Genomic DNA, 13,034 nt, shown 5'->3' with positions numbered 1-13,034 from the left:
AGACAGTAAACTCTTTGACATTGCTCTTACTGATATTTTTGGATGTATCTCATTGGGCATGGGAAACAAATGAAAAATAAACAAATTGAATTACATCATACTATAATAAAAAGGTTTTGCACAGAAAAGGAAACCATCAACAAAACAAAAAGACACTCTACTGAATGAGAGCAGATATCCGCCAATGATACAACCAATAAGGGTTTAACATCCAAAATTTATAAAAAAAAAAAACTCCTACAACTTAATTCTAAAAAAGCCCAACAATCTAATTTAAAAATGGGCAGAGGACTTGAATAGACATTTCTCTAAAGAGGACATACAGATGGCCAATAGACAGATGAAAAGATGTCCAATGTCACTAATCATCAGAGAAATGCAAACTAAAACCACAATGAGCTATTACCTCACACCTATCAGGATGTCTCTCATCAATAAATCAACAAGTAATAAGTGTTAGTGAGGCTGTGGAGAAAAGGGAACATTTGTGCACTGTTCGTGAGATTGCAAACTGTTCAGCCACTATGGAAAACAGTATGAATAGTCCTAAAAAAATTAAAAATGGAACTGTTTTGTGACCCAGCAATCTTGCTTTTGGCTATTTATCTGAAGAAATCCAGAACACTAATTCAAAAAGATATATGCATCTCTATGTTCATTGCAGCATTATTTATAATAGCTGAGATATGGAAGCAACTAAGTACCCACCAATAGATGATTGGATAAAGAAGAAGTGGTATATACATATACCATATATATATATATATATATATATATATATATACCATACATATGGACCTATGGATATATATATATATGGTATATATAGGTCCTTGCCTATATCCATAGGTCCATATATATATGGTATATATACATACACACAATGGAATACTACTCAGCCATAAACATAATGAAATCATACCATTTTCAACAGCATGGATAGACCTAGAGGTATTATACTAAGTGAAATAAATCAGACAGAGAAAGACAAATACCATAATATGATTTCATTTGTATGTGGAATATAAAAATCAAAATAAATGAACAAATAAAACAGAAAAAACCTAATAGATACAGGGAACAAACTGGAGGTTGACAGATGGGAGGGAAGTTAGGGGGCTGGGTGAAAAAGGTGAAGGGATTAAGAAGTACAAACTGGTAGTTACAAAATAGTCACAGGGATGTAAAGTACAGCATAGGGAATATAGTCAATAATATTGTAATAAATCTGTATGGTGCCACAGGTGTACTGGACTTATGGGGGTCTAGGGATCACTTCGTAAGTTATATAAATATCTAACCACTATGTTGCACATCTAAAACTAATATAATATTGAAAGTTAATTGTAATTGAGAAATATTTTTTTATCACCTTCCCACTTCACAATCAGATTCCAATGCTCAGTGATTAAACATTGGGAATCATTTGTCCTCACTCTTCGTAACTGCTAACCTGGCCATGGTATTCAAATTGCTTCCAAATGTGAGCCCAGCCACCCAGATGTAGAAAAAGTTTAGCAAGCAAACATTAGAAGTGCACAATTCTCTTAAAAACAGAAAAGAGACGCCCCTTGACAATGTTGAAGAACTCAATCAAATCCAAGGGTAGAAGGGATTGCAAAGCATGGTCCTCTACTTCTTATCAAGCTTGTGTTTTTAAAATGTATGCTTCATTCTTAAAGAGGAATGTGGAATAGTTCAGTCAGGAACGGGGTGCCATGAGGGTGTCAGAGAGGCCAGTGGTCTGGGTCCACGTGGTTCAAAGTTGCAGCCCCAGGTCTGGAAGCGAGCCTGCCTCACTTCAGGCAAGCAGTAAATCACTATTTTTTAAAGTATATTTTACTGATTATGTTATTATAGTCCCATTTTTTCTCCCCTTTATTCCTCTTTGCTCTGCACCCCCCACCCTCCAGTATCCCCCACCCCTGCTTAGTTCATGTCCACGGGTTGTACATATAAGTTCTTTGGCTTCTCCATTTCCCATACTATTCTTAACCTTCCCCTGTCTATTTTGTACCATTTATGCTTCTTATTCCCTGTACCTTTAACCCCATTCTTCCCCTTCCCCCTCCCTGCTGATAACCCTCCATTTCTGTGATTCTGTTCCTGTTTAGTTGTTTGCTTAGTTGGTTTTGAGGGGTTTTAGGGTTTTTTTTTAGGTCTGGTTGTTGATAGCTGTGAGTTTGTTGTCATTTTACTGTTCATAGTTTTGATCATCTTCTATTTCTTAGATAAGTCCCTTTAACATTTCATATAATAAGGGCTTGGTGATGATGAACTCCTGTAACTTGACCTTATCTGGGAAGCACTTTATCTGCCTTCCCATTCTAAATGATAGCTTTCCTAAATAGAGTAATCTTGGATATAGGTCCTTGCCACTCTGGACTGGAAATGTCTTGTAATCAGAGAAAAGAGACAGTCTTTGAACCTGGGTGCTCTTTTATGTTGCTGTTATTAATTTTCTTGCTCTGTTAAAATTGCAAACATAAAGTCACATGACCAGTATGTGGCCACCAAGGTCTGTTTCCTTCACACTTAACCACTCTGCTAACCTCCTCTTCAAGACAAACTAGATGCAATACATGTGGGAACATTTGTGAAAACCCAATATAGTACAAATATATTACTGGCATTAATTGTTTACATGTCAGTTTCTCTTGTTCATTTTCTCTTATTCATCTCTCTATCCCCAACATCTAGCTCATACTAGGCACCTAATGATATAGTGTTTCTTAAAAAAGGAAAAAAAACCAGTGACTTAATACTATGAAAATTAAAAATTTTCTTTCTGCATATATGTGACCCTCCCCGTGAGTTAAAACTGTGTACCTCCTTAAAACTGTGCATTTTATTCTTGATGATTTACCTTGGATAGTTTTCTACAGCAGTAATGAAACATTGTTCTCAATTTTTAACAACTGAAATGTGTCTGCAATATCCTTGTAATGACCTGTACATAGCCATATTTCTCTTGATGGAAAGTTTTGTTTTGTTACTTCATTTTTGTGTCCCATGTTTGACTACGATAGAATAGACTCTTAGGAGTGAAATTTTCTGATTCTGAAAGCACACACAATTTTTGAACGTGATGCTAAACTGTGCTTTAAAAAAAAAAAGCCTGTGTCCAGTTTATATAACTCACATCATATCTTGTGCTCACACCCCGCTAGGCCTGGCCTAGGTACTATTAAATTTCTTCTTCTTCTTTTTGTTAAACCATGTTTAATGGAGAAAATGATATTTTGTTATTTTACATTTTTATTTGTATGGATTCCTAAGTGTACCTAAGTCTAAAATACATACATTTTAATATGAATGTCAGCTAATATAATCTATTTACTTTATAATATATCAAAGTGTTGTTCTGTTTCTATTTCTCTAAATTGCTGTTGAAGTGTAATTTTGATATTTAAGTATTTTTTCTGTCATAATTTATATAACTATTATTCTACTACTGAACATTTAGTGTCTTTCTAATGCCTCACATAAGCAATGAAAACCCTTGTATAATATATGTAGGTTATTTTCCTCTTTACAAATAGGTTATTAACATAAATTTTGGATACTGGAAAAAATGTTTACTTTATAATGTTGAGAGCAACAAAATACAGAATGAGGTAAAAATTGAGTACTATATAAAATCATATATACCTGAAAATTGATAATTTTAAAATATTGTAGTATTAAATTTATTGGAAGAACATTGGTTAATAAAATTATATAAACTTCAGGTCCACAATTTTATTATAAACCATCTGTATGTGCTCACCACCTGAAGGACCTTATAATTTTTTTTAATTTTATTTTTTGTACCTTTTCTTTTCTTTGAAGTTAATCACAATGTGTATTACAACAGGACTGAATGTTTACCACATAGTTCTGGGGTCAAAAGATCTGCCTCTTTCTTTTAGGAAATTTACCAATGGTGTGGTTCTTCATGCAACAAATACGAGCGTCTGAAGGCCAGCCAGGTTGCCATTGGCATTCGGGACAATGAAAGGAATGGAAGATCTCAACTAATTGTGGTGGAAGAAGGAAGTGAACCAGGACAACTTATAAAGGTAATGTGACCTGGGTTGTTTTTGAAAGGTTACCACCCTTAAGCCATGTGTGTGGAGTGAGATGTGTGGGCATGTATTTGTGTATTAGTTTTACCAAGTTCTCTCCCCCTTAAGCTGAGATTAGGTCAGAGGAAATACAGTTCTCTGAGTTGCAGTACCGGGAAAGAAGAATGTCAAGACTGTGTTCTCTCACTATTGGTGTAACTATCAGAGAAAGCCTTGAACCTGTCTTCTGTGACATTCAATGACAAATGGATAGGTAACCCTTCGGAGAGTAACTATAAAGATATATTCTGGAAGAAAAAGTAGTTTATTCATCTAGGTTTCTTGACATTTTTTAAAATGCTATGACGTTTTTAAATTTTGAAATTAACAATTATTTCATTAAAAATTAAATAAAATCTTATACCAAGAGGTTAAATAAAGCAATATTTTTTAAATATTTCAATAACTGTAAACAAAGAATTATAGGTGCAAAGCTTTTATAATTTTAGTATAGTTGTTAAATTAATTTTAAAATGGTCTTCTTAGCTCTTCGTTACCTACATTACACCAGGCTGGGACATGAAGTTGTGACCGATTTTTCCCCTTTAAGAAAACTGCAGTGAGTCCCTGCGTTTATATATTGTATATGTTCCCTTAAGTAAGATTATCAGTCAAAGGGTACGATCATACTCAGGTGTCTAGATACATGGTGATAAGTTGATTCCCATTTATTCATTCAGCAAATGTTTATTAAATTCCTACAGTGAGCCAGGCACTGAAAGCTTGCAACAAATGCTGCTTCCTTCCTTAAGCACTGAGACCCCTCATGACTTTACCGAGCCTCGTCAGGATATAATATTGTAAACCTTTTTTAATATTTCTGCATTTAATAGTAGTATATAGTATCTCTGAATTTTAATTTCTGTAATTTCCTGTAGTAGTATTCAGTTTTCCCCAATGATTTTAGCCATTTGCATTTAAGTTTTCTTAAAGACTGTCTTGTAAATATATTTTCTAAAAATTTTTATTTTGAGCAATATAATGCATTACAGTTTCCTGATCCAATGATAGCTTCATAATCCAGTGATCAGAAATTGTATGACATACAGATACTGATAACAATATACATATAGTACAATTTATTTTTATCCTGCCAGATAATTAGGTTACTTACTTTCTTTTCTTTTTTTATGGGAGCTGATATTTTATTTTTTTAATTTAATCCTTATTGTATTTTTTCCCATTAGTATTTAATCCCCTTATACCTCCCTCCCCCAGCAATTGCCACACTGTTGTCCATGTCCATGAATCCTTTTTCCTTTTTGCTCAATCCCTTCACCCCCTACCTCTTCCCACCCTTGGCTGTCATCCTGCTATCCACCTATGAGTCTTTCCCCATTTTTCTTTAGGTTGTTTGCAATGTTTTGCTATTTTTAAACTCTACAATAAATGTTCTTGTTCATAAAAAATTATATGAGATAATTGCATTGATTATAATGTTTTAAACTTTATTACTTTAATAACCACCAAACACAGATTTTCACAATCATGATGTTTTAAAAATAATTTTAATTCAGTGGGAAGACACTCAAGGCCTAATGCTAAGGGAAAAGGCAGGATATAAAAATTTATATACAATAGTATCTTAATATGTAGGCTTATATTATAATTGTCTATTCATATATACATATATAGGGTCCAGCAGAAGTAATGCTTGCTTGGGTGTGGTTGGTGGGGTAATAATGTGGGTGTGATAATTTATAGTTTTAATTTGAACATTTCACCTAAAATGTCAGATGGTGTGCTTGAGTGTGGTATTCTTATGTTATAGAATTTTATATGCTTATGATTTTTTTAAAAGATTTTATTTATTTTTAGAGAGGGAGAGAGAGAGAGAGAGAGAGAGAGAGAGAAACATCAATGTGCAGTTGCTGGGGGTTATGGCCTGCAACCCAGGCATGTACCCTGGCTGGGAATCGAACCTGGGACACTTTGGTTCCCAGCCCGTGCTCCATCCACTGAGCTATGCCAGCCAGGGCTATATGCTTATGATTTCTTAATAAAAGATTTTGAAATAAAAAGGGTGTTATTTGTGCCAAACTCTGTATATGTAAAAGAAATATGCTGAAATGTTACCAATATTACCAATATTATCTTCAATTTTTGGAATATAGCTGCTTGATATTTTCTTCATTTGTCCTTGTATTTTCAAATTTATTATAATAGATATATATTTCTTTTACAATCAGAAAACAACAGGCCATCTAAAAAATTAAATTAGTAAAGGTTTAACTGGGTTTTCAATAGAATAACATTGCTAATAAATTAGACCCTGAAAACTATTCAAAACAAATTATTGATCTTTAATATTCTTTTAAGACCTTTGTTCTAGACATGTAATAACCATTTACGTCTTCTAATTCTTATATTTGGAAATAAAAGTCTATAAATAAGATGTATTTTTAGTTGATTATAACTTTTGTTTCAATAGTTTCAAAGTTCTTCTTTGGTAGGAAAGGATTTAGGAACAGGCCCCATCCTTGTATAGTGGGTGGTGGATAGAGAGTTCATTCACTCTCAGACTAAGCTTTTTCATTATCATCTCGGGTCTGAGTAAGTCCCTTAACCTTCCATTGTCTCAGTTTCTCTTTTGTAAAATGAGACATCAGACAAAGTGGCTTCTATGGTCACTTTCAGTTTCAATGACATGCGATTCTATCTTGTCTCTTGGGCAATATCTGTTAATTCTAATGATTTGTGTCATGTTCCAGGAAATGAAGCCACTGAGGTTGAGGCCTTAACTTTGTGTATGTGTATGTTCTTTCTCACATCTTGGGTTAGAAAAGTTTAAGCTGCCAATTAATATATGATACTGTTAAAATAAGAAAATGCAAACCTGAAGAAAATATGTATAAAATATAACTTTGACTATAAAATATTAATGATAGGTATAAAGGACACACTGCTTGATATAAAATGTGATGCGTGTCTATATATTAGGGGATTTTCATTTGGGGATTTTTTTTAAAAAATCCTAGAAAACATCTACTTTGTTCCCACCGAACACAGTCATTATACCCTGCATTACATTTGACAGCTCTCACTCATAATGAACTGAATTTTCAACGAGAGTCTTCACTTTTTTCCTTAAAAAGTATTCAGTGGGCTTTTTGTTTTCATACATGTTGTTTTGTAGCCTGGTCACAACATTTAGTAGTTGTTTGATAAATTAATTATGTACCTGTGATAAACCAGTTTGTTTAGGCTTTCTTAATGTAGCACCTACCCATAACTATAGAATTCAAGAAGTCATGAACTTGATTGAAAAAAAGAATCACAACTTTATTTTCACTAACCCTGTAGTGAAAATTTTCTCCCACTGGGAATTCGGTCAACACACTGAAGTAGCAGGAGCAGCGCCTGGGCCTCTTCAGGTCGCGTTATCATTATTGCAGATGACCTCAAAATATCACTTATTGATCACTACTGGGTAATTATGATAGCTATTAGACCTGCTGTTCAATAATATTATTTACTGGGTTAAAGAAGAAGCTCATATATTACTTCATCATGTTTGTTTTAAAATCTATTTTGATATTTTGATAGTTGTAGTCCAATAAAATTGGTTTTCATTGTGGCATTTTGTTGTTATTTTTTTATACATTTAAAAGATATTTTCTTAGAAGGGGTTCATAGGTTTCAACAGTGGTTCGAATGGATTCATTGCACACCCACACCAGTCACCTTGCTTGAGATAATGGACTGTTCTTCCTTCTTCTGAAACTCTAATTGCTAGAGAAAGATTCTGAAAATGTAAAAGTCTTTCAAAATGTTTTTTTTATTGACCTTTTTTTCCCTGGGCAGTGTGACTCAGTTGGTGGGAGTACCATCTCATGAACGGAAAGGTTGCAGGTTTGATTCCCAGTCAGGGCGCATGCCTGGATTATGGGTTCAGTCCTAGTCAGGGTGTGTGCAAGAGGCAACCGATCCATGTTTCTCTCTCAGGTCAATGTTTCTCTCCCTCTCCCTCTCCATTCTCCTCTCTCTAAAATCAGTGAACAATACGTCTGGAGTGAGGATTAAAAAAATTAAAATTGACCTTTTAAGTAACTTATTTTTATAAGAATCTTTTAAAATTACTTATCAAAATTTTTAAAAGTTTATGATTGTTAGTAATGGCTTGAAATCAAGCACTTTCAACCAGTTATTTTTTGTTGTTGTTGGCTCTTTGTTTTATTGTTTACTCTATTACAGTCATCCCAATTTTCCCCCCTTTTGCCCCCTTCCACCCAGCCTGCCCCTCTCTCCCACAGTTAATTCCCTCTCCCTTGTCAATGTCCATGTGTCATTCATACATGTTGTTTGACTAGTCCCTTCCCCTTCTTTCAACCATTCCCCCACTCCCTCCTGCTTTTACTCCATTTTATGCTCATGCTCCCCTTTGTCAGATTAATTGACCATAGAGACATGAGTTTATTTCTGGTCTCTCTATTCCATTCCCTTGATCAATGTGTCTGTTTTTATGCCAGTACCACACTGTCTGGATTCCAGTGTCCTTGTAGCATAGTTTGATATCAAGTATTATGATCCCTCCAACTTTGTTCTTCTTTCTCAAGATTGCTGAGGCTACTGGGGGTCTTTTTTTAGTTCCATATAAATTTTTGGAGTATTTGTTCTAGATCTATGAATTATGCCATTGGTATTTTAATAGGAGTTGCATTGAATCTATAGATTGCTTAGGTAGTATGGACAATGTAATGATGTTAATTCTTATAATCCATAAACATAGTATATGCTTCCATTTATTTGCATGTTCTTCAATTTCTTTTTTCAGTGTTCTGTAGTTTTCTGAGTACAGGTCTTTTACATCCTTGGTTAAATTTATTCCAAGTACTTTATTTTTCTTGTTGCTACAGAAAATAGGGTATTTTTTTCTTAGTTCAACCAGTTAAATGATCCTATTACCATTACACCACATTTGATGCTGACTTTTTAGAACATATCTTTCAAACACATTAGTATGCCCCAAACTAAAAATACTGAAACACAATTTCTGAGAATTTGTTGAAAATTTGATCTTAATTTTGAGGTATTTCAGCCATTTACTGATCACAATATTATTTTCACATAATTTTAATAAGGTTTTTCTTTAGGATGATCATAATTGGTTTTCAAACCAAAGCACTTTGGAGAGTCATAGGGGCACCAACCAGACAGAACATGGGGACATGTATCAGCAAGATCATCTGGGGAAACAGAATGTGTGTCAGCCTCTTGTCTGCATCTTTAGTAACCTTTAAAAGCTCATAGGAAAATAATCCAATAAGTAGAACTAACTAAAGCCTGTAAATAAAGTCACACTTCACTCTGTTCTTCTTTTCTCTTCACTATAGATGTATTTAACATGAAAGGCTTCCTATAAATTATGTAAAGCTTTTTTTTCTCATTGTTCTTTTTATATTTCAAATGAATAATCCATGAATGCGAAGGAAAATTAAATATCTCATTAGCTCTAAGGCCCCAAACTATTTTTGGTGGCCCTGTATGTTATTCAAACATTAGAAGGGAGACTAAAACATCCCCAGAGGAAATATTGCTAAGGTCAATAATTAATCAGTGTTTTATTAGTTTTTATTATTCATTTTTATTTATTTTTATTTTTTATTGAATGTGTTAGGGTAACATTGGTTAATAAAAAAATTGCATAGGTTTCAGGTGTACAGTTCTATAACACATCATCTGTGTGTTGTGCAGTCACCACCCGAAGTCTAGTCTCCTTCCTTCCCCATTTATTCCCCTTTTCCCTCTTCTGCCTCCGTTGTTTTGGACTCTATATCTGATAAATGACTTGCCGCCATTTCATTCAGCTTTTTTGGGGGTGATTTCTTCTTTGGGGGCATGTTTCTTTCTCCATTTTGGCCGCCTCTTTGTGTTTTTTGTTTGTTTGTTTAATGTCTTAGGTAGATCTTCTATGATTTTCAGTCTTGGTGGGGTGACTTTATGTAGTAGGTGTCCTGTGAAACCCAGTGGCACAGTTTCCTTGGTCACCTGAGATGGGTGCTCCAGGAATGTCTCTTGTGTGGGTTATGTGGTCCCTCCTGTTGTAATTGAGTCTTGATTGCTATTGACCTGTTCATGCACGGGGTTGACCCTCAGGCTGGCTAACTGTGAGGATCAACTCAAACCACAGTACACAAGCTGCTGTGCAGATACTGACCTCACAAAACAGAATTTGCTTCAGCAGGGTTTAGTGCCTGCCGAGATCTCCCTTTAGATATTCCGCTTGTGGAGGTAATTAGATTCTGTTCTAATGTTGTCTGAAGCTCGCCCCTGGGTGTGTTGGTTCTGGGTTTCTTAGGAAGTACTCTGGTTCAGACCAATGTCAAATGCTACCTGTGACTGGCCCTAGGCAACTGGTTTGGAACTACAAAGGGACCCATGGTTTGTGGCTGCCTCTACTGGGCCTGGATGTTTTCAGGAAGGACCAAGTTGTGTACCAAGCACCAGCCTTGGGGACAGGTCAGCTAAAATACCAAGGCACTTTGAGATATACCTCCACCTGTCTGCTATCTGTTAGGCTGAGTCACTGAAGGAACCTCTGGTGGTATGTGAGTTTCATAAAGTAGGTTCTCAGGGAGTCACCAGGTAGGGGCAAGGAGTGTTCACTAGATTGATCCAGGTTCAAACTTGGTGTGAATGCTGGATCTGAGGTTACCCAACACATGTTCCAGGGTATACCAAGTCTAGATGCCATCCATTGGGTGCTCACACACTTTTGTGTTGGGGTGGGGTCTAACAGAGTCACCAAGATGAGGCCATCACATTTTATCAGGCCCAAACAGACCAAGATTTGGCCATGTGAAGGAAGGGCTTTGCAATAGCTAGGTGTGCAAGGGAAAAAATGGCTTCTGTTTAGAGCCACACAGCTCAGCCTGTCCAGGATTCTGCCCAGATGTTGGCAGGGCATAGCCAATAGAAGTTGAGAGGGTGGGGTCACTGGGATCCCAGAGAGTGGGACTAGCAGATCTCCTGTGATGGGGAGATGCCAGTCAGGTTTTCTGGGAAGTGGAAGAAATGGCTCCTACTCCAAGTCAGGTAATTGAGAGGATGGAGCTATTGTATTCCCCCAGATTGATCCCATATGGGGGAGAGTGTGCCGCCCAAGAAAGATGGCATTTGCAGTGCAAGTGAGTGACTCAGCACGGAGCTCCAGCCAGTATCCCTTAAGCTCTCTCCCAGAGCCATTAACCCCAGTCTCTCCTCAAGCAACTCTATTCTGCTCCACCCTCCCTGTGCTGGAGCCCAGGGTGAGTGCCTGCAAACAAGATTTTTGTGCATTGGCCATTTAAGAGTGTGCCTGTGTCTCTCGTAGGCTCTTGTCTCTTTCTGGCTGACAGAATCTCCACCAACTCTCACAGGTAGATATTATGTGGACAGCTCTTTCCAGTTCTGGTGCTCTGGGCTGGCGAGCCTGGATTGAGACTGAGACCCCACTCTTCTCAGGGGGAACCCTTGCAGCTGAAATATCCCTCTGGAATCTCAGCCACTGCCCATGGGAATGGGGCCAGAGCTTTTCACATCTCCACCCTTCACACCAGTCTTGATGTGGCTGCTTCTGTAATCCTGGGTTACGAGGCTTCTGTTCAGTTAGTCTTTATCTGGTTATTCAGGTTGATTGTTCTGTATTTTAGTTGTAATTCCAGTTTGGTCCTGGGAGGCAGTGAGTGCAGCATCCACCTGCTCCGCTCCCACCTTGGATCAGGTCCTTTTTCATGTTTAAAAAGACAGCATCTGGTAGATATCAAAAAGAGAGTAAGAAGGGGCAAATTGTTTGAAATGACCACAGGAAGCAACCAAATTTTCTAACCCAGAAAGACTTTTTTTCAATATAATTTAATGAACTTCTTAAGTCTCTAATTATTATAAATGCTAGTGGTGGAATACTGGCAGTAAAAATACTACAGGGAGATTGGAAGCAGATGCTGTGTTGCTGAATGGCTAGATTCTTGCTTTTATAAAACACCAAGCCTTGCATGCAATCATTGTTCCTGAATCTGGATTAAAGAAAAAGAAAATTGGGAGAAAGGTTAAATGGTTGTATTATGTATCAGTTAGTAAATGTTTATTTAACACTGTGTTGGTTCCTAATAAAGTCTAAAGCATCCTTATTTTATTGTCGGTTTGAGGAGATAAGGATGCATTAGATCTAAAACAGTTAGAGAGTGAGAACAGACTGTGAGGGTCCACAAACGCCAGAAAGCATGGTCAGAATGATACCACCATTAGCCTGAAGTCTTGTCATGGTAAATTTATATACTTTAGACTATGTGACAATAGCATACAGGCTAGATCAACTTCCAAAAACTCTCCCAGTTATAGGGGTTGTGCTCATCTTGTCATGTCAACTGACAACTTGAAAGTAAAGTCATCATTTAGTCATCCTTTTGGCAAGTTGATCAGATAGTTATGATGTGCTCTTCTGGATATCTTATAAGTGAAATCTAGAGTTGAACAGTGCAGGTAGTTCTTCAATTATCTTTTAGAGTTATCTATTTAGAAAAAGAGTCAAATTGTAGTCACGGTTCCCCACAGTGCTTCATCAAATAGAATTTATATCATATTAATACTGCTTAAGTTCCTCTAGGGCAGCCCCTGCCTTTGGAGCTGTGTGACCATCATAGCTCTAACTCATTGCTCATTGTATTTGGATAACTAATGCAATTAACTGTGAGCTACATGGTGCCAGAAATCTACTCCATTTGCTTTCCTGTTTTCCAGAGGACAGTATTGCTTCACAAACATTCCTGCATTTTAACCTGATAAGAATGGATACTACACTTAATTGTAGCCAAAAGGCTGAGAAGTGGGTCCCCTGTATGGGAGATGACAGGGTTGGTGAAAATATGAATAAAGTCATCCTATTGATTTAGTTTTAAAACCAAGGGCACCTATAAAGGAGCAGTTAGTGTTTAGATAATGATAATTCAT

The 13,034-nt window shown here is 36.3% G+C and overlaps 1 protein-coding gene across 1 annotated transcript in view; it reads left to right on the top strand.

Moving 5' to 3' along the window:
* The window catches only part of SCIN (scinderin), a 72,515-nt gene that overhangs the window by 22,370 nt on the left and 37,111 nt on the right, over nucleotides 1-13,034 (top strand). The window contains exon 4 of the mRNA XM_028526175.2: nucleotides 3,912-4,061. Within this exon, the coding sequence (XP_028381976.1) occupies nucleotides 3,912-4,061 (150 nt within the window). The remainder of the gene's footprint in view (nucleotides 1-3,911; nucleotides 4,062-13,034) is intronic.

The sequence above is a fragment of the Phyllostomus discolor genome, chromosome 10, assembly GCF_004126475.2.
Source record: "Phyllostomus discolor isolate MPI-MPIP mPhyDis1 chromosome 10, mPhyDis1.pri.v3, whole genome shotgun sequence".
NCBI classification, from domain to species: Eukaryota; Metazoa; Chordata; class Mammalia; order Chiroptera; family Phyllostomidae; genus Phyllostomus; species Phyllostomus discolor.
Note: the sequence above shows the minus strand (reverse complement) of the source record. Positions and strands in the feature narration are given on the sequence as shown.